Source organism: Pituophis catenifer, unplaced genomic scaffold, assembly GCF_029215685.1.
Source record: "Pituophis catenifer annectens isolate HBS135680 unplaced genomic scaffold, rPitCat1.0.hap2 SCAF_4, whole genome shotgun sequence".
NCBI classification, from domain to species: domain Eukaryota; kingdom Metazoa; phylum Chordata; class Lepidosauria; order Squamata; family Colubridae; genus Pituophis; species Pituophis catenifer.
In genome coordinates, this window is record NW_027256884.1 from 53,288,802 (window position 1) to 53,315,295 (window position 26,494).

A 26,494-nucleotide genomic window follows, 5' to 3' on the forward strand; every position below is an offset into this window, starting at 1 on the left:
AAAATTCTTCATTAAGAACATTCACCTGAACTATTGAATGCCCACCAGATGTCTGCATAGCTTGATTTTCATCATCTGATGCAATAGCTACAAAACTGAAACCCCGGAAAAGCTGGTGAGCATTAGCACTTGGTGGAATACCAGGTGAATCTGCAAAAAATACATTGGTAAGTATGTTTAATAAGTTTTATAAGTATTTAAGAAAGCTCATAATAAAAAATAAACTATAACAGCAATAAAAATGTAAAAATATTAACTAAATTGCAATACATTTCAAACATTAAATTTTTAGTTGGCTGATAGGTCAGATATCTGACATAATATGTTTTTCTGAAAGGCTAATAGGAAGAGAGAGAGATGAGACTTCCAAGAGAATAAATTCCAAAATTTGGGCAAATTGTAGTGTACAAAGGAAAGCCTGATGACTCATGATACATTTAAGTTAGAGTAAATTACAAGGAGAGCTATCTCGCATTTAATGCAAAATCATGGAAAGGGTTTCTTTCAATATACAAGGACTGCATATGATAGCATGAACACTATGGCAAACGGTTTTTTTAATAAAATTTAATATATCTGTGCCAGAGAAAAATTAAAATAATATACCGTATTTTTCGGACCATGCTCCAAAGTATAAGACACACCTAGCTTTTTGGGAGGAAAAAAAAAAGGGGGGGGGGGAAATCTGCCTCCCAGCAATTTACCTCCTTGCAGCAAACAGCCTGGTCAGCTTCAGCATAGCCTGATTTAGCACAAGCAGCTGATTAGTGGTTGGATTGGCCTCCTGGAATACTGCCTATCAGCTGTTCCAAGCTGCAGGGATCGGCGCTGCTCGTCGTCGCTGCCGCCTATCACTGCCTCTGCGCACCCCATTTTCGGCCTCCGTGCATCCTGTTTTTGGCCCGTTCCAGGAGGCGGGGATCACTGCCGTCGTCTATCTCCACCGCCTGGAACGAGCGAAAAATGGGGCACGTGGAGGCAGCGATAGGTGGCAGCAGCAATGGGCAGCAACAGGTGGTGGCGATCCCTGCAGCCTGGAACAGGTGATAGGCAGTATAGCGGGAGGCCGATCCAACTGCCAATCAGCTGCTTGTGCTAAATCAGGCTGTGCTGAAGCTGACCAGGCTGTTTGCTGTTTGCTGCAAGGAAGTAAATTGCTGGGAGTCAGAGGCCGAAGGGTGGGGGTCGATGGGTGGGCGGAGCTTATTCGCTGTATAAGACATTTCCACCCACTTTTTGGGGGCGAAAAAGTGCATCTTATACACCGAAAAATACGGTATATACTAAAATGTCTTTTATATAGGTTGACTTAGCCTTCCATCCTTCCGAGGTGGGTAAAATGAGGACCCAAATTGTTGGGGGCAATATGCTGACTCTGTAAAACCGCTTAGAGAGGGCTGTAAAGCACTGTAAAGTGGTATATAAATCTAAGTACTATTGCTATTGCTATAGTATATATTTTACCTTTTGGCGTTTTTGCTGTAAATTCAGGATCAAAATAAAAAGTGTCCTCAGGTCTGCCAGTTGCAGGTTTAAATGGTGGATTAATTTCTCTTCTGTACAATTTCTAAGGTAAACAAAATTTTAATATATTACAAATATACATAGTCCTTGAGTTACGACTGTAATTGAGCCTGCATATTACAGTTGTAAGTAGTGATGGTCATAAAGTGGGTTACCACATAACCAAATCGGATTTAAGACTTTTGCAACAGTCCCTAAGCGAACATCATGGTTGCTAAGCAAACCCATTATTCTTTATGGAGTGGATTTTGCTGGAAATAAACACCTATTTTTGACGAAAATGGCTCAAATTGTAGTTATGTGACCACAAACGGTACAAACAACTGTAAATGTGGGCTGGTTTCCAAGCGCTCAAAATATGGGGGGCGGGGGGGGCGGGAATATGAGAACTTCGGAACTGAATGATAATTAGCTTTGGGGGGGGCGTATCCATCGTAACTTGGAACACTAAGCATGATATATTTCTTATAATAGTGAATGCTTTTATTGATTTGTGTACTTACATTCCAGTCTATTGTGGTGAAAAATGGATGCCTCTTAATTTCTTCAACTCCATCGGGACCTGCTCCTATTAGAAGTTATAAACAAAAACAATACCAAAAACTCCTTAGATCAGTGGGTCTCAACCTTCCTAATGCCGTGACCCTTTAATACAGTTCCTCATGTTGTGATGACCCCCAACCATAAAATTATTCCTAAGGCCATTGAAAATGTGTGTTTTCCGATGGTCTTAGGCGACCCCTGTGAAAGGGTTGTTCGACGCCCAAAGGGGTCCCGACCCACAGGTTGAGAACCACTGCCTTAGATGATCATTTGATTTATTGTTGAAATCTTAATTAGATAACTTTAATAGTCTACCTAATCTATTTGCAGGATTTCTTTTGAAAAGCATTCGAAGAAGACTCTGAGCTTCTGGACTTAAAAACTGGGGCATTCCAAGTTTGGCTCTGTAAAAGAAAATAAATTAATAATTTAGAAACATAAATGATATTAATCTATGTTCACTGATTTTAGTTTATTACTGTAGGATACTGTATTTTAACTATACGTTAAATAATTGATATTAATAGCCACTGTTTCTACCACTGACTGGAATGATTTTTCACTATTCTGCTGCCTGTCATCATATGAGCTTCAGGTCAGGTGGAGATGGTTCAAATAGCTTCCATACAGACTGAGACAGGGGAAAGAGAGGCTGAAGAGTGAAAAGTAGAACATGACGAAAAAAAAATGTTCTCATGATATTGAATGCTCTCTCTTGTCTGGAAATAAATTGTTAATAGTTTAACTTTAACAGTATGTCATAGTATGTCATAAAATGGCAGCATTAATCCATTCTTTATTTTAATAAATTTATTTGGCTGCCAATCTTGTAAACATGACTAAGCAACATCATATAGAGCACAGAAAGGGAGTAAGAAATAGTAATTAAAGGCATGAGATAAGAAAATGAGAAATACAGCTACATCAAGTTTGCAGTACATCGCTTGCTACTTCATGCTTTTCTATGCTTGTTTCTACTACATTCATAAACAATTCCATACATTTTTTTTAGCAATGTTTTTGTTTTTTAAATAAAAACTTATTCCTAAATTTTGTATTCATTCAGCACCTATTCATTCTTGACCCTGTCTCTTCTTTTATTTATTTATTTGTTTTATTAAACTTGTATGCCGCCCTCTCTCCCAAAGGACTCAGGGTGGCTCACAATGATAAAAACACAAATATATAAATATACAAATATAAAAACCAATAAAATCCCTTTAAAAAACCCCTTCAGTCCAATCCGGCCAGGCCAAATAGCCATGTTTTGAGGTCACGGCGGAAAGAGCGAAGGCCAGGGGCCATCCGGAGCTCCAGGGGGAGCCGATTCCACAGAGTAGGCGCACCCACAGAGAAGGCCCACTCCCTGGGAGTCGCCAGTCGACACTGTCTGGCCGACGGGACCCCAAGGAGGCCCTCCCTGTGAGAGCGCACCGGGCAATGGGGAGCTGCCGCTGGGCGCAGATGGTCCACCAGGTACCCCAGGCCTTAGCCATGTAGGGCTTTATAGGTGATTACCAGCACCTTGAATCTCACCCGGAGGGCAACTGGTAGCCAATGCAGGTCCCACAGGAGGGGTGTAACATGAGTGTCGGAACATTCCCATCACTACCTGGGCGGCCGCATTCTGCACCAGCTGAAGCCTTTGGGTGATCTTCAAGGGCAGCCCCATGTAGAGAGCATTGCAGTAGTCGATCCGGGAGGTGACGAGCGCATGAGTGACTGTACGCAGGTCATCACGGTCCAGGTAGGGGCACAACTGGAGCACCAGACGAATCTGAGCAAAAGCCCCCCTGGTCACGGTTGTAACATGATCGTCCAGAGTCAACCGTGAATCCAGGAGGACGCCTAGATTGCGCGCCCTTTCTACAGGGGGCAACACCTCACCCCCTATAGCCAACGATGGAGTATTCTCCTGGAATCGCGATGCCGGTATCCAGAGCCACTCCGTCTTGGCAGGGTTGAGCTGAAGCCTGTTCCTCCCCATCCAGAGCCGCACCGCTTCCAGGCACCAGGACATCACATCGAGGGCATCACTGGGCTGGTTCGGAGTGGATATAAAAAGTTGGGTATCATCAGCATACTGATGATACCCCACCCTGAAACCACAGATGATCTACCCCAGCGGCTTCATATAGATGTTGAACAGAAGGGGAGAGAGAACCGACCCCTGAGGGACCCCACACGTGAGGGGCCTCGGGACCGACCTCTGCTCCCCCAACACCGCTTGCGAACACCCAGAGAGGTAGGAGGAGAACCATCATAACACAGTGCCTCCCACTCCCAACCCCTCAAGGCACCGCAGCAGGATACCATGGTCGATGGTATCAAAAGCAGCCGAGAGATCTAATAGGACCAGGACAGAGGAATGTCCCTTGTCCCGAGCCCTCCAGAGATCATCCACCAGCGCGACCAATGCCGTCTCCGTGCTGTATCCGGGCCTGAAACCCGACTGGTACGGGTCCAGATATATTGCTTCATCCAGGGCCAACGGGAGCTGACGTGCCACCACGTTCTCAACAACCTTTGCAATAAAGCGAAGGTTGGAGACAGGACAGAAGTTATTCAAAATAGCTGGATCCAGACTAGGCTTCTTGAGGAGGGGTCTCACCACCGCCTCCTTCAAGGTGGCCGGGAAATTCCCCTCACCCAAGGAAGTAGTTATCATTGCCTGGATCTAGCCACGTGTGACCTCCCGGGCCGAATAAACGAGCCAGGAGGGACACGGGTCCAGCACACATGTGGTGGTACTCAGCTTCCCCATGATCCTGTCCATTTCCTCGGGAGTAACAGGATCAAACTTGTCCCAAATCACCAGACCCGTCGCAACCTCCCCCACCAACTCTGCCCAGTCAGAGTCCAGCCCCTCCCGAATCTGAGCGATCTTATCTCACAAGTGTTCACTAAATTCCTCGACCCGCCCCCACATGGGGTCATCTTCCACTCCCTGATCCAAAAGGGAGCGGGACACCCTAAACAGGGTGGCCGGGCAATTCTCTGCGGACGCGATGAAGGCAGAGAAGTAAGCCTACTTCGCCACCTCCATCGCCACCAGATAAGATCGGGTAAAAGATCTCAACTGTGATCCGCCAGATTCAGAATGACTGGACCTCCAACAGCTCTCCAGACCTCTCCTCCGACACTTCATCTCCCGAAGCTCCTCAGTAAACCAAGGAGCCAACCGGGATCTGCGTCGGGTCAGAGGTCACAAAGGCACAACCTGGTCAAGTGCTCCGGCAGCCGCCTTTTCCCAGGCATCCACCAGAGTCTCAACTTTTTCCCACATATATCAAATATACTGTTTACATTGCATTTGACTTACTTTATGTTTCTCCTGATCTAACTCATAAGGTGAATCAGAAACACTCTTACATATAGCACTTTCATTCTTTACCTCATACTATCCATTTCCCTTGAGTTTATTTCTCTTCCATTCTCCCACCTTTACTAAATATGTAGCATAGTACATATTAATAAAGTACATATAGTTTGTACTTTACCTACTAACTTTAGTTTCTTCCCATTTGATGATAATATGCTCTCTCTTTGGCCATTTTAGTAGCAACTATGAGAGTGGGTCTTTTTAAATTATTGAACATCAGCCAAATTCAACAGTTTCCATCTACTGACATTTTTAAGTTCAGGCTCTGGTGATATGTTGTCCAGACTAAAATAGTCAACAGGCAGGCTCTTTTATTATCTCTCGATCTAACTCCAGAAGTTGCAGTATACATTATTTTGAAACTAATTTTTCCTATATTTTCACTTGCCGCAGGGTTAAGAAGGGAGCACAATTTAAACTCTTTGTAGTAATTGTTAAAGCTCTGCAGCTAGCCTTGCTCACTAACTGTACCAGCTCTTGTTTTGATAGGATCCTGTTTAAATAATACAATCAGTGGTACAGAAGCCTTTTTTTATTACCCTTCTGCATGTTGTTGCACCTTAGAATAGAATAGAGCTGGAAGGGATCTTGGAGGTCTTCTAGTCCCGCCCCATGCTCAAGCAGGATAACTTATTCCATTTCAGATAAGTGACTGCCTAGTCTCTTCTTAAAAAACTCCAGTGCTGGAGCACCCATGATTTCTGAAGGCAAGCTGTTCCACTGGTTAATTGTCCTCAGTGTTAGAAAGTTTCTCCTTAATTCCAGTTTGCTTCTTATTTTGATTAGTTTCCAACCATTGCTTCTTGTCCTGCTCTCTGGTGCTTTGGAGAATAATTTGATCCCCTCTTCTTTCTGGCAGCCCCTCAAGTACTGGAATACTATTATGTCACCCCCAATTCTTCTTTTCTTTAGACTAGCCAAACCCAGATCCTGCAGCCATTCTTCATATGTTTTAGTCCCCAGGCCTTTGATCATCTTTGTTGTTTATTTATACATGTTAAATTTGGCTGATGTTCAATAATTTAAAAAGTCTCTCTCTCACAGTTGATGTTAAAAGGACCAAAAAGAGAGCATATTATCATCAAATGGGAAGAAACTAAAGTGAGTAGGTGAAGTTCAAATTATATGTACTTTATAAATATGTACTATGCTACATATTTAGTAAAGATGGGAGAATGGTAGAAAAATAAACTTGACCTCGAGTAAAAAAATCCTTCCTACCTATTCCACTTTATGCGTTTTTAGATGCATTTAAGAAATATTTGAAAATCTTTTTATATAATAAAGCCAACTGGTGCAAGTGGTTATGAGCCAATGCTGAGAATAGCAATAGCCCTTTGACTTATATACTGCTTCGCAGCCCTCTCTAAGTGGTTTACAGAGTCAGCATATTTCCCCCCTACAATCTAGGTCCTCATTTTAATGACTTCGGAAGGATGGAAGGCTGAGATAACCTTGAGCCGATGAGAATTGAACTGCCAAATTGCAGTCAGCAGAAGTAGCTTGCAGTACTACATTCTAACCACTGCACCACCATGGCTCGTTTTTCTGTACATCTTTTTTTTTTTTAAATAAAGTTTATTTTCATTTTTAAAAATACTTTACATATATACATACAAGGTTATTGCAACTAACGTACACAAATCTGCGCCTATACCACTAATACAATCCATTTCATTTCCCTGTCTTTTCTTTCACCCAATTATACCATAAATTCCAACATTTGTAATAATCAGAATCTTTTTGGTTCCTAAGTAGTTTCGTTAACCGGTCTGCCTCTGCGCATTCTGTAATTTTCCAAATCAATTTATTTTCTGTGGGTATTAATTCGTTTTTCCATTCTTGCGCGTATAGTATCCTAGCTGCAGTAGTGATGTGGAGGATCAAATACCATTTTTCCTTAGTTATTTTGTCTGGTTTCATTTCTAATAAAAAAAGCTGGTTTCAGCTCTATATTATATCCTGTAATTTCCACCATCCAGTTCCGAACCTTGGACCAATATTTGCCTGCTTTGGGGCACGTCCACCATTGGTGGTAGTACGTCCCACAACCATTCCCACACTTCCAGCATGCCGGAGAAACTCTTGGGAACATTCTTGCGATTCTTGCCGGGGGGATATGCCAATGATAGACCATTTTATAAATATTTTCCTTGTAGGGGGTTGACAAAGTAAGTTTCATATTCCTATTCCATATCTCATCCCATTTATCCAGATTTGGAGAAAATCCGAGGTTCTTCCCCCAGGCAATCATAGTGTCCTTGATCACCTCCTCACCAATCCATCGTGATACTAAAAACTGGTAGCATCTTGAAAGTAATTTCTTTTCAATTCCCAATAAGATTTTATCTAACTCCTGTAATGACCTATATATTCCCTCCTTTCTTTGGTCCCTTCTGACTCTCGATTGTATTTGGGCATACGCCCACCAGTCTACCTTTTTGCCCTGTTTTGTAAGCTCCTCTTGGGTCTTCAATTCCCCTTGAGGGTCAAGCAAATCCTGATAAGTCAATGGTATTTCCTTATTATATAGTGTCGCATGTGTTACTGCCTCTAATGGGGCAAACCAAATCGGAATCATTGAATAATGCCTGTTCCTAATTCTTTCCCAGGATTCTAATAATATTCTCTAAAGGTAGTGTCTCTTAAACTGTCCACATTTCTTGCCCCTCTCCCTCCATAGAAAATGGTGCCAACCTTGACACAAGTCATAACCCTCCAATGTAAGAGTCCTCTTCCTATTTAAAAGCATCCAGTCTCTGATCCAAGTTAAATTAGCCACTTGGTAGTAAAACTCCCATTTTGGTAGACCAAATCCCCCTCTACATGGAGCCTCTTGGAGCATTTTAAGTTTATCCGGGGCTTCTTCTTCTGCCACACAAATTTCCTCACATAACTATCTAGCAGTTTAAAAAAACCACTATCCAGTCTCGCGGGGGCAGTCTGAAATAAGTAGTTCCATTTCGGAAGTACATGGTTTTTAATCGTAGCTATCCTACCAAGTAAGGAGAGTTGCAGGTGCTCCCACTTTTCTAGGTCTGTCTTTGTTTGGGCTAACAACTTTGTGTAATTATCTGCCATAATGGACGTATTTTAGAAGACATCCAAATACCAAAGTATTTTATTCTTTTAGTCACTTGAAGGCCCATTTTTTTCTGTACATCTTATGAAGTAAGATGGATGGTATGCATGGAATTTTATAGTGGTGTAAGTGCTATTTTTATTGTGATTTAAAATATTCCATAAAGTATATTGAATTTATTGCTTTTGCTTAATTTTAACTGCCTTTTTGGTTTAATTTGTGGTTGGACCATACCTGGTAGAAAATGTGTTAAAAATAACATTCTCTTTATTTATGTATAACTTCCAATTGTTCACTTCATTTTCCTTGTGAAATACAACTACTTTGGATTCTGGTTCATTGTCGAATCTGTACTTCTTGTAATAGCATTCAGTCTAACATTCACTACATATTTGGGCTCTGAGACAAAAACATAGTATCACCTGCTTAGAAAAGTATAAATCAATTCACATTCCTAGCCTTCACAATTCTAAAGATGGTAGCAATGGGACAAGCAGTGAAATGCTACCGGTTCGAGTGAACTGGTAGTGATAAAATTCTGCTTTCTAGCAAATCAAAATGACGTGGCACAGCTGTTCCCCCCCTCGCTGTTCCACTTACCTTCCTAAGACTCCTTTTTCCATGCAAAGCACGCATTTGGCACATACTGTGGATGCAGGTGCTCGCTTGGTGCGCACTGCGCATGCGCGGGCAGCAAACAAGTGGCAAACCGGGGAAGATTTCACCACTGAATGGGACAAACCAAGCATCTGATCCATCTTCCAAAAAAAAAAGGGGGGGGGGAATAAGACCCAGGAGACTACAAACCAATCAGCCTAACATCAATACCCAGGAAGATACTGGAAAAGATAATAAAAAAACAGATCTGCCAACATCTAGAAATGAGTAAAGTAATAACTAGCAGTCAGCATGGGTTTGTTAAAAACAGATCATGCCAAACCAATCTTATTTCATTCTTCAACATAGTGACTAAATTAGTAGACCAGTGAAATACTGTGGACATAATATACTTAGACTTCAGCAAGGCATTTGACAAAGTAGACCACAACCTACTTCTTTGTAAGCTAGAAAAAAGTGGGATAGATAGCATCACCATCAAATGGATTTGCAACTGACTGGCAAACCATACTCAACAAGTAGTCCTTAATGGTACTACATCTATATGGAGGGAAGTAAGCAGTGGGGTACCACAAGGTTTTGTCTTAGGCCCAGTACTCTTCAATATCTTCATAAATTACTTAGAGGGAATAGAAGGGGAACCTACCAAATTTTGGATGGATCTTGACAGACTTGAACACTGGGCCCTATCTAACAAAATGAAATTCAATGTAGAAAAAAGTAAAGTCTTACATTTAGGCAAGAAAAACCAAAAGTACACATATTGACTGGGTGAAACCAGGCTTAATAGCAGTAACTGTGATCTTGGAGTCTTAGCGGACAACCAATTAAATATGAGCTAACAGTGTGCGGTGGCAGCCAAAAAACAAATGCAATCCTAAATTGCATTAACAGAGGGATACAATCAAGATCAAGTGAGGTACTAATACCACTCTATAAAGCCTTATAAGACCACACCTAGAATACTGCATCCAGTTTTGGTCACCACACTATAAAAAAAATGTTGAGACTCTAGAGGAGGGATGTCAAACTCAACTTCACTGAGGGCTGCATCAGGGTTGTGGTTGACTTCAGGGGAGCGGTGTGGTGTGGCCAGCTCCCACTGCTGCTGTGCTTGTCCTCCTTGGCCAGGTTGCTCATGGTGTGTGAGGGCAGAGTGTGTAGGTCAGAGGGAGGCCCATTCCCTCTCCTTGCGAGAAGACCCGGCTTTGTAACCAAAGCATCCTTCTGGGAGACCACCAGAAGAGGTCAGGAGGAGGGGATAACGGGATGGCAAAAGGCAGCGGGGCTGCTGGTGGACAAGTGTTAAGGCAAGATTTACCTCAGATCCTCACTCTCTATCATTATAATATCCTTCCTTCCTTCCTTCCTTCCTTCCTTCTCCTTTCTTTCTTCTTCCTTTCCCTCTTTCCTTATTTTTCCTTCCTTGCTCTCTTCCTCTTTCCTTCTTTTTCTTTCCTGTCCCTTCTTGGATGCTCAAATGCAAAAGGGGAAACATTTCTCGATGCCTCCTCGCCTTGTGATAAAATGCCACTTTTGCTAGTAGTTTGTGGCCACTTATAAGACTGAGAAGAAACCAGGCTCAGTTTATCCCATGTTTGCATTTCGTGGGGGTGTCCACAGATAACAACACAGCAAAACTATCAAAATGATGGCTCTGATAGTTGATCAGAGCTCCTCTGTTTTTTATGTGCAACAGTTTTAGCATTTAAAACAGAGGTAAGTATAGTTGCTTTTCTAGTAATATATAATCCTTAAAAGGGCTCTGCTGTAGGAACCCTGCGTGGCCTAATTCAGACTGGAAATATACCAAAGGAAAATATTTTCCCCCACTTGCTTGGTCCTGTTTTCCCCTCTGCAAATAGCTTTTTGCAACATACAAGGAGGAGATACTTTCCTAAGAGTTCACAATTCAAGAATACCAATGTGCTGTTTGTTAAGTGAACATGAGATATCTCAGGGCGGGGAAAGCTGAGCTGGGCTAGTGATAAAACAGGTCCTCAAGGCCTCCACGACCCACTAAGATACCTCATGCTTCTCCCTCCCTTCCTGGAACACAGATTCATTTACTTTGCAAACATTTGTCTCCTCTTTGCCTTTAAGGAAGGGAGAGGAGAGTTGGCCTGGAAATGCTTTTCCTGCCGAGAATGGACACTCCTGGGTGCCGTAATATCGCGTAGGTTCTGTTAGGATGTAGTTTGAGCCTAACAAGTTGTCCAGGCAATATATGTGTTCTGTGACTTTAATATGAATATCTATTGTGTAACTTTAAGGCTTTAATGCTGAGTCATGCTGTAATTAGGTAATGACTGGTTGTGAGAGTATTTAAGCAAGGTATTGTAACGTGTTCAGTTGCTGCTATGATATGCTGCAATACTGGACTGATTTAACTGACAAAGACTTGGAATTTGTTTAAAGAGTATGAGACTGTTTTTCTACTATAAAGTAAGCTTTTGATAAACCAGTTTGCATAACTCTTATTCATTGCTCTCAGCAACGTTTCCTTATGCATTTACTCTGCTGGTTGGTAACACAACACCAATATTATGGGCACCTGAACAGGTTCAGGTGCCCATAATCTTTTGTAGAGAGTCAAGGACCCAGAAGCTTTCATTCTCGGCATGAAAAGTGTTTGCTGTGCCGGTCTCCTGCTCTTTCTCTCTCCCCTTGAATTACTTTCCACTGAATTACTTAATGAGACCTCATCCCACGGAGCATGCTGCCATGCAAATGGGGCGTCTGCGTGCACATGGGGCACTTGGAGCGATCTTTGAAGGTAAGCCCGCTGCTGCGCCTCCACTTTCTTCAGCTCGGACGCAGTCAGAGCACTCAAGCTGAGCACTGCCGCTGCAGAGGACAAAGAGAGAGAGTGCAAGAGAGCAATCAGATGCAACCTCTGTTTCTGTATGTGTATGTGTATGAGACAGAGAGTGTGATCCATGCTTCAGCCAGGGCACCCAAGCTGCTGGCAGCAGCGGGGGCAGCAGGAGCCACCTAAGCAGCCATGATCTCCTCCCTCCGAACCAGCCAGCCCCGCCTGACCTCCCTGAGTCTCACCGTTCTTCTCCTTGTCCTCCCCACTCAAGTGGCAGCAGGCTCTGAGGGACAACAGGGCCTCTCATTTCTCCCACGGCACAGCGAGCATCAGCTTCAGTCGGAGCATTCAGCCACCTGAACAGCCATGATGCCCCCTCCCCAGCCAGCCAGCTCTGCCTGACCTGTTCCTTGCTTGGTTAGCCGGCTGGCACAAAACCTCGCTGTTCTCCTCCTCCTCTCCGCTCAAGTGGTGGTGGGCTCTGCAGGACAGGGTCTCATTCCTGCCCCGGCACAGCAAACTCTGGCGGGCTGGATGCAGGTATGAAGAGCCTGGCCTTGCAGTGCCTCCTTGCTCAGTTGAAGGCTTTGTTCCTGCCCTCAGATAGTAAGACTGGCCGTGGAATCGGAATTGGCTGCGTGCCAACCAACGCCATCCATGGCCTTGGTGCACTTACTGTTTGAAGGCCCTACAGTTTGAAGGTAAGCCAGTAAAAAAATAATTCAGACCTTCCAACTTCTCACCAAAAAAAAAAAAAAATCTTGCAAGGTTGGAAGGTCTGAACTATTTTTTTTACCATAGTCTCAGACTACTTTTGTTGCCCTGCATGCAGTGACGGAGAACTGGGCCTGTGTGCGAGCATGCCGACTGGGATGGCATGGGCTGGGCTGAAGTGACACGGGCTGGACCCTTATATTTTCCATGATGGCCACGTGGGCCAAATTCAGCCTCATCGCTGGCTGGATCTGGCCCGCGGGCCTTGAGTTTGACACCCCTGCTCTAGAGAGAATGCAGAGAAGAACAACCAAGACAATTAGGAGACTAGAGACTAAAACATATGATGAACAGTTGCAGGAACTGGGCATGGCTAGTCTAGTGAAGAGAAGGACCAGGGGAGACAGAATAGCAGTGTTCCAATATTTGAAGGGCTGGCACAGAGAGGAAGGGGGTCAAACTATTTTCCAAAGCATCTGAAGGCTAGACAAGGAATAATGGATGGAAATTGAACAAGGAGAGATTCAACCTGGAAATAAGGAGAAATTTTCTGGCAGTTAGAGCAATCAATGAATGGAATAGCTTGCCTTCAGAAGTTGTGGGAGCTTCATCACTGGAAGCTTTCAAGAAGAGACTGGACTGCCATCTGTCAGAAATGGTGTAGGGACTGCTTGGGCAGGGGGTTGGACTAGGTGACCTACAAGGTCCCTTCCAACTCTGTTAATCTGTATCTAATCTGTATCCAAGAATCATGTTTCAAATGCTAAGTTAATATTGTAAAATGATACAAAGTGTAAATTAAAAGATAAAATTACTATTACTAAAATTACTATTAGCCGCTCAGATTTAAGACCATATAACATGGCTGACAGATGGCTCCCTAAAAAGGTAGAGGTGACTCAAAATAAAAGGTTAATTTGGGCCAAAGTTGATACTAAGGCAATATCAGAATGCCTTAAAACAGAGAATGCCACCAAGTGGGCTAGAACAATCCAGTCATCTAATACTGACTGGCTGTCAGCCTTCAATGCATTCTCTAATCTCTGTAATATTCTGAAGAAACACCTAACAACTAAACCTGCTACAAAAGGAGCCCAAGTGGGTAGACCCCGTTGGTTTGATCCTGAATGCCAGCAACTGAAAAAGAAGGCAGCCATGAGACTCTCCCAGAGGAATCTACTGCTCATATACAAGCTGAGATGTTACACACAAGGGAATATAAAAAAATTATAACATTAAAGAATTTTTTTTTTGCCATTTCAATCTGGTCAGAACTCGAGTTGGCTGCCAGAAGTCATAACTCAGTAATATTTTGGCACTCTGTAGCAGGTGTCCTGAAGGAACGGCAATTTGCATTTGATATACCAGTCTCTGCTGAGGACTGGGAGAATTATTATCAGTGTTTGTTTGCTTCCACGGAACCTGCAGAGAAACTGTCTTTAAGCAGTGATCTAATAAACCCTAGAACTCACATGGAATATATTTGGCATAAAATGATACATTTAGAAGGGATTAAAAGATTGAAACTTAAATGAAATTGAAATGAATAAAATTAAAAATATTGAGATTGTTAAAATTGAATTCAAATGACAATATAATTGGTTTGATATAAAATTATTTATTTAGAAGGGGAAATTATATATAAGTATAATAGTTTTATTAATAATTGTGTTAGAAGTAATATTGGTGATCATATTATATGAGTAAGATGAAATATATTTTCTAACCGTGAAAGTGCAAAGGAATTGTATTAATATCGGGACAGTAAAAATTGAATTATACAAAACGAATTATTTGAAGGGGAAAGTTTGGAATGAATGTGAAATGGAAGCTAGGTTTATTCAAAAAGGGTGTTATAAAAACAAATGTGAAGAATTGTATTGTTTCTGGTAAAATGGTAAAATAATTAACTTTTAGATAAAAATGATGTAAAACAAATATAAAAAAAATATGCTTGAAAGGATAAAATAATGGATAAGGTAGTAAGACAGGAGAAAATGGTAATTGGGATTGTAAAATTGAATTTATGACAATATAAATGGTTTGATATAAAAGGATTTATTTAGAAAAGAAATTTTGAATGAAATTGAAATGGAAGAGAGGTCTGGAAGAAGGATAATATGATATACAAATATAGTAATAGTCTTAATGGTATTAGGAGTAATATTGGTGATTATATTAAATTATATATTCAGGAAGGGTTAAAAGATGGAAAGTTAAATGAAATTAGAATAACAAATGTGAAGAAGTGTATTGTTTTTGCTAAAATGGTAAAATGACTAACTATTAGAAAAAGGTGATGTAAAATAAATTCAAAGAAATATATGGTTAAAATGGTAAAATGATTAATAAGGAACTATATGATATGATAAACTGGTCTACCTTAGGAAAATAATTGTGAAAAATTAAATGATTAAATAACTGTATAAAGTAAAGGGTTTCAATAGAATAAAAAACTTCGGAAAATAAATGTGATAAAGGGAGAAATAAGATGAAATAGGCTAAGATAAGGAGGTTAGGGCGGATGGTAATATTGATTATATATTATATAGTAAATAAAAATTAGAGAAAAGGGGAAAGTAGAATACATTGGGAGAAATTGAAATATATATAGTAAATTTGGAGAAAATAAGCTGTATGAATTTTGACTCGGTCAATACTATTCAGAAAAAATGTATTGTATGTTTGTGTGTCTTTAAAAAAATTGTTTAAAAAAAGAAAGAACTGAGGACTTCTCCACTGACCGGGATAAAGTGGGTTTTATGATCAGCCTGCTCTCTAGCTCTGCGGCTCGCTGGGCCACGCCACTGCTGGTCAAGGCTAGATCTCTGTTGGACGATTTCAGGGGGTTTTGTGAGCATCTCAGACTTGTGTATGAGGACCCCATCAAACGCAGACTGCCACCAGACGTCTGAAGACCCTGAAGCAGGGCTGGAACCCACTGCAGGAATATGTCAGTGAGTTTCAGCTGCTTAGCCAGGATTCAGCCTGGAATGAGGCTGCCCTCATGGACGCGTTCCAGGATGGGGTATCAGAGAAGTTGCAAGACGAGCTGGTCCAGATTGATATCCCTCCGACACTCAACGTGCTGGTCCATCTGTGCCTTAGGATCGATGCCCGGTTGCAGATACAGACCAGTCGCTGTGCCTGCCAGGAGAACTGGGTGGTACAGTTCGTGCGTGAGACTCCGGCTCCACAGTAGCCAGACCCGGTCTGTTAGTGACTGAGAAAAATAGACGACAATCAGGGGGGTTGTGCTTTTATTGCGGGGAACCTGGGCACATGGCTGCCTCTTGCCCCAAGAAGTGACTGTTGTGGTTCGTCAACAGCCTGCAGACCTGGCAATGGAGTCAGAGAGTGAGGAGGCTGGGGAGGACAAGGGGCCAGTCCTGGAGTCAGGGGAAGGCTCGGACGAGGGCTCTGCATCGGAGGCAGAGATGGGGCCAGAGCCATCTGGGAGCAATGCGCCGACTCTGGAGCCTACAGAGGCAGAAAGCAGAGAAGCAGAGGAACCAGGAGGAGCCTGTTCCTAGTGCTCACATGCGAAGAGCTGCCAGAAGGCAAGAGCAGCTGAAGAAAAAAGAACAACTCGGGAGTAAGGCCAGAAGATGATTGGCCCCTCCCATAAGGCTTAAAATAGCAGCAACGAGTCGTTGGATTCTTTTTAGAAAAGCAAAATTGATTCCTGTGCTTCTTGTCAACGTCTCTTGAACTCTGTGGGGTTTTTGGCAAGAAAAGCCTTTGGCAGGTTGCCAAAGATATCAAAGGTTGGTGATAAGGACGATGGACTGGTTATGAAGAATTTTGTTTTGGACTAAGCTGAGAATGAATTAATTCTCAGCTGTTTTAATTAAATAAGTTTGTTCAGGACTGAATTGTGTTTGGCCCACTACTTGGGCCTTGATCACAACAGCGACGAGGAGAGTCAACTCCTGGGCCTGCCCCAAAGCCACAGAAAACCCTGTTGGGAAACGCCCTGAGCCCGATTTAGGGGAGACCCGGGGTCGGGAGCGCACCAACACCAAGTCAAGCCCAGCAGACGTGGAGCCCAGACCCCCCTGGCACTTGATCCTGACAGCAAGAGTATTCTTGTCCAATAGTCTGCAGGGGATTCAGGTTCACGCCTTGGTTGACTCCGGAGCTACAACTAACTTTTCAGATGTGGCGTTTGCAGCCAAATATGCAGTCCCTCAGTGTCCAGTGGATCCTCCCATGCTTGTGGAGACCATTGATGGCCTGGTCTGGGCCACGCAACCCTTGCGCCTGACCATCGGTTCTAATGAGGAGGCCATACAGTTTTATATTACCATATTCTTTGGAGTATAAGATGCACCTTAATTTTTGGGGAGGAAAACAAGAAAAAAAGAATTCTACCTCTGCCTACCAGCATTTAAGGTGGCGCTGCTTTACGCCACCCTTCTCCTCCTCCTGCAAGTGAGAGGTGCCTCAGAGACTCAATTGAGAAAGAGGGTGTTGATTACTGAGAAGTTCTTTTCTGGAAAACTTATCAGGGTGCTCCTGCGATCCGCAGGGACTACTTGCTTTCCCTGAAGAGACCCCTTGCATGCTCTGGGGGGAGGGTCAGGGCACAGCCTCTTCGGGATGGTCTGGGGGGGGATCTGCCCTGTGGCTTTGGCGAACAAGGCGGACCCCACGGTTCGTGGCTGGTCCCCCCCTCTGGCCGTCCATCAGGCAGCTCAGGGCAGACAACGGCCACAATGACTTCATTCCCCAGCAATGTGAGGAGCAGCTGCTGCCGCCACCTAAGCCCTCTCCACGCCTGGGAGCCCCTAAAGTGAAACGTCCTTCCTTTTCAGCCACTGCCGCCCATTGGCCCGATGCAATTTGCAGAGCCGTGTTTCAGGTGGTGGCTGGTTCCCCTACAAACGCCATCACAGTGCGCAGCCGGTATCCTCTGCCCCTAATTCCCAAACTGTTGGAATGGCTTTGGGAGGCTTATAATTTTGTTCAGATCCGTCCCAGGGATGAATGGAAGACGGCGTTTGGCGCCAGGTACAGACATTTCAAATATACGGTCATGTCATTTGGGTTGACCGATGCTCCTACCGTCTTCCAACATTTTATGAACATTTTCTGGGACCCCTTGGACCAGTTTGTCGTGATTTATTTGGATGACATTTTGATATACTCTCCCTCCCTCCCGGGAGAGCCATCAACACCACCTACGCCTGGTCTTGCAACGGCTCCGGGAGCATCACCTATATGCTAAACTGGAGAAATGCCAGTTTTTCCAGTCCACCATCATGTTCCTGGGGCATTGCATCTCTCATAAGGGCATTGCCATGGAGCCGAGCAAGGTGGAGACACTGACTGGAAATAGAATTAACAACATTGCTTTCCTGCAAAGGTCCCACGTCCTTTGCTACTCTTTTAAGCCTTATGGGAGAGGCCAATCATCTCCAGGCCTTACTCCCGAGTCGTCCTTTTAGTTTTAACTGTTCTTGCCTTCTGGCAGCTCTGTGCATGCACGCACTAGGAACAGGCTCCTCCTGTTCCTCTGCCTCTCTGATGTCTGACTCTGGAGGCTCCGGAGTCCATGCATAACTCCCAGATGGCCCTGGCCCCATCTCTGCCTCTGATGCAGAGCCCTCATCTGAGCCTTCCCCAGACTCCAGGACTGGCCTATGTTCCTCCCCAGCCTCCTCACTGTCTGACTCCGCTGCCAGCTCCGCAGGCTGCTGGCGGACCACAACAAGTAAACTATGTCCACAGAATTTCTCTAAACCACTAAGAATGTAATAAAATTTGTTCTGGCATGATCTGTTTTTGATAACCTATGTTGGCTTGTTTCTATGTGTTCTCAGGATCAATGCTCATTTTTTCCAGGATCTTCCCAGGTATAGATGTCAGGCTGAGTAGTCTGTAGTTTCCTAGATCTATTTTTTCTCCTTTTTGAATATTGGGACCACATCAGCTCTTTTCCAGTCCTCTGGTGCTCCAGGGACTTTGAAAGATATGGCTCAGTGGTTCTGAAGTCACATCTGCCAGCTCCTTTAGCTCATACCAATGTTCTATATATTATGTTCAGCTAAAGAAATATAACACAGTTATTAAAGGGAATCATCATCCAATAGTTATTAACATTTCAGATTAAGAGAAATAAGGCCTCTTAAATCTCATTCATGACTCAGTTATGAGGACGAAATAGGAGATGGAAAAGCCCTATATATTATTTTGAACATCTTGGTGGATGTTCTTGGTGGATGTTTTAAAATTTCCATTTTAAAACTAAATTATTTGGAATAACTTAATCTTCCATCTTAAAGGTAAATGAATTAAGAGCACAACTCATATTTCAGATAAAACAGTCATATGATAATTACAATGTGTTGTTGATCATTCCTTGTTAACTACTCGTGATTTTTTTCAGAAATTCTTGCTATTTAGATTACAGTTGAAGCAGTATTTGAACAGAATAAAAACAAGGTCAAGTCTGAATGCATATGTGTAACAAATGTAATCTGAAAATGTTGTTGTAGCACCTCCTTTTGGCATCAATAATGCGAAGAGCATTCACTTGGAAATGAGTTTCTGTAATACTCGTTCAGTAATACAACATAAAATGAGATTCTGGAGTACAATATTACTATTTCTTGAGAAGAATTTGATTGATTTGAGAGTGCATAATCAATAGCTAGCTATAAAATGGCAAGATTTGTATGTGTATTACTGTGTGCGTGTCTATGTCTCTCTCTCTCTTACATCCTGGGTATCACTGTGTGTATCTCTCTCTCACACCCTCTGTGTATCACTCTGTGTGTCTTTCTGTCTCTCTCCCCCCCTTCTCTCTGTATGTGTTTGTGTGTGTATGTGTGTGTGTGTGTGTGTGTCTGTTTCTCTCTCTCTCTCTTTCTCTCTCTCTCTCTCTGAAAGCCACGGCTGGGCCAAGCCAGCAAGCTCTTCTTGGGGTGTTTCACTACTCCTTTTATTTCTTCTTTTTGGAAATCCGGGCTGGCTGAGGAATGATCACCAGCAGGGGCAGAGGCTTCCCTTCAGGCAACCGTCCTTCTCCTTCCCCCCCCTCCTTCTCCTATCGTGACCCCCTGGCCTGCTGTGGCTGAGCCGAGAGTGTGTACATGCGTGGAGAGACCCTCCACAACCGAGCACCAAAGCAAAGGCACGCATGTTTAAGGAGGGTCTTAACAGAACGCAACAGGACGTGGTTTCTCTCCTGCACTGAGGCTCTGGCCATCACCTTGCCGTGTCGTCCCCCACCCCCAGCAGCTCTTCAGCCGAATGTGAAGGGCATGAACTCTAGCCCGAAGTGCCAGGAAACGGCTGTCTTACGCGCAAATGTGGGACGAAGGCAGGTACAGGGCCACTTCGGTCCTGCACTCTCTGGCGACCCTCCTCCCCCTCTTCCTCTTGTTACCCCCTGGCAGGCTGTGGCTGAGCCAGGAGGGTGCGCACATGTGGGGAGGCCCTCCTTAAGCGAGCGGCCGGCTGGCCCGCGTGCCTTTCCTGCACTTTGCTGCTCGCTTGAGGGTCTCCCCACGTGTGCACACACTCCTGGCTCAGCCACAGCCTGCCAGGGGGTCACAAGAGGAGGAGTGGGAGGAGGGTCACCCGAAAGCAAACCTCCACCACAGCTGGCGATCGTTCCTCAGCCAGCCTGGATTTCCAAAAATATCCAAAAAAATAGAAGGGGTGAGGGGTGAGGCCAAACAGTGATGGGATAGGGAGCCACAGCAGAGGGCCCAAAGAGCCACATGCGGCTCTGGGGCCACGGGTTGCTGACACCTGGACTAGAAGGAAAGAACCTATATTTCACTCCTATACTCTGGAGTGGAAATATGTACTATACAGAGCCTGATTTCTCTGTTCTGCAGTTCTTCATATTCTGTCTGTGAGTTTCTACTATGTTTCTGAATACAGAGTTAGTATCTGAAAAATTAAGCGTTATTATTGTACATATGGCATGAAGTATGACAAGGAATATCTTATGAGCATAGTATGTACTATATCTTGCACACCATGCAAGTACTGTGTTTCCCAAAAAACAAGACCCTGTCTTTTGTTTGCCCCCCCAAAAGGCACCAGGTCTTATTTTCAGGGGGGTTGTTGTCAGTAGACTCACCTCACTTATACGCGTCTTGCCCTGTCTCCTTTTTGCTGTCAGAGGCCTTCAGGAACTTCTTCTGAGGCTGGTAAGGCTTTCCTGAAGGCCTCTGCAGCCGATAACAGAGTTCCGGATCGATTTGGAGCTCTGTTATCAGCTGCAGAGGCCTTTAGGAAAGACTTGCAGGTCTTGCCGGCTGCAGAATAAATGGGTCGGCAAGGAAGGTGTCGGGGGCTGCGAGGCAACTGCAACTGTCCAAAGATAAATATGTAGGGCAGCTCCACCCCCATCCCCACCCTAGCATAATTTTTACCTGTGCACTCTGGAGCGGGCAGGTCTTAATTAGGAGTTATTTTGGGGGTAGGACTTACATTGGGCACACATGTAAAAATCAAGCTAGGATTTACTTTCGGGTAGGTCATATTTTCAGTGAAACATGGTACTTTGAAAAAAAATGCAAAGAAAACTGTATGATTTATTCAGGCATTCACCAAGAATCAAAGTCTGACAAGATGGTGCATATATACATATATAACTTATCATAAATCAGGCAACAAATATCAGTCAAATACAGATTTTCAAATGACCAAGGTATATATTAGAATTAAGCTGGTATGCAAGAATGAGGAGAAATTGTAGGAATAAGCACTGAAAAAACATTTCTCACTTATTTAGTGTTAACAAACTGAACATGGATTACAGCAATACTGTTTTGAAGATAACATGACCAAGAAATATGAGATATGAGACATTTGGTGAGTTAAAAGTACTAATAGTTAATGTATGTCAAATTATAAAGCATTGGGTTGAATGCCTTTACACTTCTGGTGGAGAATGCAGGACATCTGAAATATGCATTTATGATATATTAGTACCTTTCAAAATGAGGGGAAGAATAGTCATTACCGTGTTTCCCCAAAAATAAGACCCTGGCTTATATTTTTTTGAACCCTGAAATAAGCACTTGGCCTTATTGCCATGTGCTCAAAAGCCCGATTGGGCTTATTACCAGGGAATGTCTTATTTTGGGTGAAACAGGGTAGATACTACAATCCAGAGAGCAAACCCAGTAGTATATTTGAGACATATAAATAAGAGTGTACTCACTTGAGAATCATAGTCATGGTTTCTTTTCTGTCTTTCCCTTGAAAAGGTAGAGTACCAGTGAGCATTTCAAACTGAAAGAATAAAATTTTCATCAATTATATTAAAAAATATGGAGAAAACCTTTGACGTGATTATTTAGAACATATTTTTAATTTTTTTTCTATAAATGTAAATTAGGAGCTTTATATGCAATTTTCTCTAATAACAGCTTAAGTTCCCCAAAGCTTAACTCTATATTTAATGCCTCCAATATGTTTATATTAAGAGCCACGATGGTGCAGTGGTTAGAGTGCAGTACTGCAGGCTACTTCTGCTGACTGCCAGCAGTTTGGCAGATCGAATCTCACAAGGCTCAAGGTTGACTCAGCCTTCCATCCTTCCGAGTTGGATAAAATGAGGATCCAAATTGTTGGGGGGCAATATGCTGACTCTATAAACTGCTTAGAGATGGCTGTAAAGCACTGTAAAGTGGTATATAAGTCTAAGTGCTATTGCTATTGCTATTCCTCAAATACAAAATTTTATTTCCCTAGATTTTTTTAAAGTATAGATTTTCAATTCCATTCTGCCTTTAAAATTGCAAAATAAAAACAGATAACATTGCAACACATTTTAAGAGCAAAATATTCTGAGTTCAAAAATTATATTCAAATTTCATTGGAAGTTGACCAACCTCGAAAGTAAGGTTGGACAATTTTTGATAACAGGCTGTTCTAATATAAGAACACATATGGTGAGACTAAAATGTGCTTTGAGAGTTGAAATATTTGCAATTCAAAATTATTTGGCATATTTCTATTTTAATGAAACAGTTCCAAAATATATTTATATTTTCTTTTCTGCTTTTACACTTTAAGAAATTTAAATATTTAACACAGTGCTTTATGAATAAACATATACATACCAAAAGAATCAAAATTAATTTGGCTATTAATTTTTTGGAAATTGAAATTATTCTTTTTTTTCTCCTCTAGAAAGTTTTTTAAAACAATGCTTATAACTTCACATGATTACTAGGTGATATCTCAAATTATTTTAAATTTAGGAGGTATTTGTATACTGGCTACCAAAAACTAAAAACTAAAATTCAGTAAAAGCTAACACTTCTTTATTTATTTTTTGTAATACATAAGTAATGTTGACCATGTTAACAGCTTGCACTTTAAACACAGAAGTTCAAAATCTACGTATATTTGTTATTTAAGCCAATTTATGGTGAAAAATATTGCACTAGCACATTTTAAAAATCTCAAAAAAATTTAATTGCAATTTTTAATGATCAAGTAAATGAAAATCCAAAAGTATATTTGTTTAGATTTGATTATGGACATAACAAATTTGAAAAATATTATTTTTATGATACTATTACTATAATTCTCTTTAGATATAAATCATTTCCATTTGTCTTAATTCAACCCCATAGATGTATATTGACAGGATTTACAGAAATTCATCCTAGAGGTACTTACGAAATAATAAAAATAGTGCCAATTTTATAGTGACCTGCAAACTGCTAACAAGTGAAATAAAGAACTCAATTATTTACACTACCAATTTATATCCCTGATATATATACATATATTCAGAATAAATTAACTAGGTGGGTTTGTATTTGACATTCACATATGATTAAAATGAAGTTCCTTCTCTTCTTTTATTATTACAAAGCTTACTAAAGTAATCATCCCATGCAAACTGTGAAGTTTCCAAAAGATGCCCTAATTAATTCATGAGCCATAAGCCAAACTTCAAAAGAAATACAGTCATTTATTAGGAGCACCATTTTGGCAATATTCGGATGCAGTTAGAACTAATCCCACGTAGATTTACGTTCCTCTATGACCCTGTCTCTCCCCTCCTCCCTGGCCATGTCATAAATCACATTCTCCAATTAACCACTTTAGCTGGCTGCGAAATCCAACACCCTCCTCCTGATTGCGGTAAGGAAGCATGTATGGAATGTAGCTTCAGTTAGGGAAATCAATCAGCTCTATCAGTTCTCCGTCCCTCCTACTTATGGCAACTTGAAAGCTTTGCAAGTTGACATTCGACTCACCTCACTTCCCGAGGGCGACCTGCGCAAAGCAAAACAATTTGAGTACAGATGTAGAGTATAGGAATGTGACCCCCCACCTGGCTTGTTTGGATTTTCCATGTGAAATATGGCTATAAGGCGATCAGCCTGGATGTTTCAACTCTTTACCCAAGATGCCTCTGATAAGATGTAACCCTTCCACTTGATTAAATATTGGAGTTGTCTCCTGTGTCACCTCGAATTGAGGATTTGCTGCACCTCATAATGGGTCTGGCCCCCTATGACCACGGGATCTGGGGGCTCACAGGGTAGTGGCCTCAGGGTCAATCAGACCATGGGTTTTAAGAGGCTACTATGAAATACCGGGTGTATCTTCCCTAGCAGTCGGGGCAATTTCAATTGCATCGTGACCGGGTTGATTATCTTTACTATGGGGAATGGTCCCATAAACTTTGGCCCCAATTTCTTGCTAGAGAGTTTTAACCTCAAATATTTTGTGGAGAGGTAAACTTTCTCCCCCAATTGAAATGGCCTTTGGGGAGCTCGGTGTTTGTCTGCCTATTTCTTATAGGTTTGTGCTGCTTTAGCTAGCGCTTTCTTGACATTCTCCCAGGTTGCTTTCAATGTCGCCATCCAATCGGTCAAGCTGACTGAGGAGGGGGGCTCCCTTGGGTACTCAGGCATTGGGACGAAGTCCATGCCGCTCACTACCTTGAACGGGGTTAGCCCTGTGCTACTGTGAACAGCATTATACATGACTTCAGCAAAAGACAGGAGTTCCGCCCAATTGGACTGCTGATAGTTCACGTAGCACCTCAGGTACTGCTCTAGCATGGCATTCAGTCTCTCTGTCCCCCCATTGCTGCTTGGATGAAAGGCTGAGCTAAGGCCCTGGGATGACCTAAAGGACCGTAGGAACTCCCTCCAGAACTTAGCCGTGAACGGGACCCCTCTGTCAGAAATAATTCTTCTTGGTACTCCATGGAGGCGGCAGATGTGTTTCAGGAACAGTTTGGCAACTGGTGGGCTGAGGGTAGTCAGCTGCAGGGTATGAAGTGTGCCTGTTTGGAAAATAAATCTATTACAGTCCAGATCACCGTGTTTCCCTCACTTTTCGGCAACTCCACTATAAAGTCCATTGCAATCTCCTCCCATGGTCTTGTTGGCTCTGCTACTGATTGTAGCAGTCTGGGGGGTTTTCCTGGCCGCTTCTTCATCATGGCACAGATGGTGCAACTTTTCACATAACTGTCCATGTCTTTCTTTATGCTGGGCCACCAGAACTGCCTCCGTGCTAAGTGTAAAGTCTTTAGGAATTCAAAGTGGCCTGCCGGTTTAACATCGTGGCTCCTGTGGAGGATCAGGGTATGTAGGGATTCAGGGACATAGAGGTTTGTCCCCTTCCATGTGAGGTCATCCCTTTTTGTCAGGATGTGTTGATTGTCTCGGAACCAGGGGTCTGCCAGCAGTTCAGTTTTGAGTTTTCCCGTCAGATCACTTGTTGGTTGATCGTGCCGGTCGCGGCATTGTCATCTGGTGGTTACTTGGCCCGCTATTTGGGTAAGGGGAACGATGGCGTCCACTACCTGCTCCCGCTCACATTTGTACTGGGGCATGCGGGAGAGGGCATCAGCTAGAAAGTTCTTTCCCCCTGGAATGTGCTTTAGCACGAAGTCAAAATGGTTGAAGTATTGAGCCCAATGGACTTGTTTGGGTGATAGTTTTCGCGGGGTCTTGAGGACCCCCAGGTTTTTGTGGTCAGTCCGGACTTCGAACAGTTTCTGCCCCCCTTCCAGCAGGTGTCTCCAGGTTAGCAGTGCCCATCTCACCGCAAATGCCTCCTTTTCCCATGCTGTCCATCGTCTCTGTGTCCGTGAGCTTGCGGGAGGTGTAGGTGCAGGGTTGTAGATTTCCTTGACTATTTCTTTGGAATAGCACTGCTCCAACTGCCACGTCGCTGGCATCTGCTTGGATGACGAAGAGTTGTTCGGGGTCAGGGTGCTTCAACACCGGTTCCTTTGCAAACATTTCTTTTAGTGTTTCAAATGCCTCTTGGCAGGTTAGGTCCCACTGTAGAGGTTGTCCCGGGCGGGGTTTTGTTCCTAGGCTCCCTGTCTTTAGGTGGTCCGTCATGGGTTTGGCAATCTTCGCAAAGAAGGGGATGAATTGCCTGTAGAAGTTCGTGAATCCTAGGAAGCTTTGTAGCTGTCTACGGGTGCGAGGGGATTGCCAGCCTAGGACGGCTTGCACTTTGGCTGGATCCATCTCTATTCCCTCATTTGACACTCGATAACCCAGGTAGTCTAGCCGTGCACGGTGGAATTCGCATTTTGACAGCTTGACATACAGGTTGGCTGCCAGAAGTTTTTCCAGTACCTGGCAGACAAGGGGTATGTGGTCACCCATGGTCTCAGTGTAAATGAGGATATCATCTAGGTAGACGAGAACCCCCTTGTAGAGGTGCTCATGCAGCACCTCATTTATTAATTGCATGAACACCGCTGGGGCTCCCTGCAGTCCAAAAGGCATCACTTTGAGTTGGAAGCTCCCTAGGGGGCAGTTGAACGCTGTTTTCCACTCGTCTCCCTCCCTGA

General features: G+C 43.1%; 1 protein-coding gene across 2 annotated transcripts in view; it reads right to left on the minus strand.

The window, feature by feature from the left end:
- Window positions 1–26,494, minus strand: part of RPS6KA3 (ribosomal protein S6 kinase A3) — a 148,975-nt gene that overhangs the window by 64,681 nt on the left and 57,800 nt on the right. For both annotated transcript variants that reach the window (XM_070943971.1, XM_070943970.1), the window contains exons 10-14: window positions 21,866–21,936; window positions 2,383–2,471; window positions 2,028–2,092; window positions 1,465–1,567; window positions 26–150 (exon numbers count right to left, since the gene is read on the minus strand). In XM_070943971.1, coding sequence (XP_070800072.1) covers window positions 26–150; window positions 1,465–1,567; window positions 2,028–2,092; window positions 2,383–2,471; window positions 21,866–21,936 — 453 coding nt within the window. The remainder of the gene's footprint in view (window positions 1–25; window positions 151–1,464; window positions 1,568–2,027; window positions 2,093–2,382; window positions 2,472–21,865; window positions 21,937–26,494) is intronic.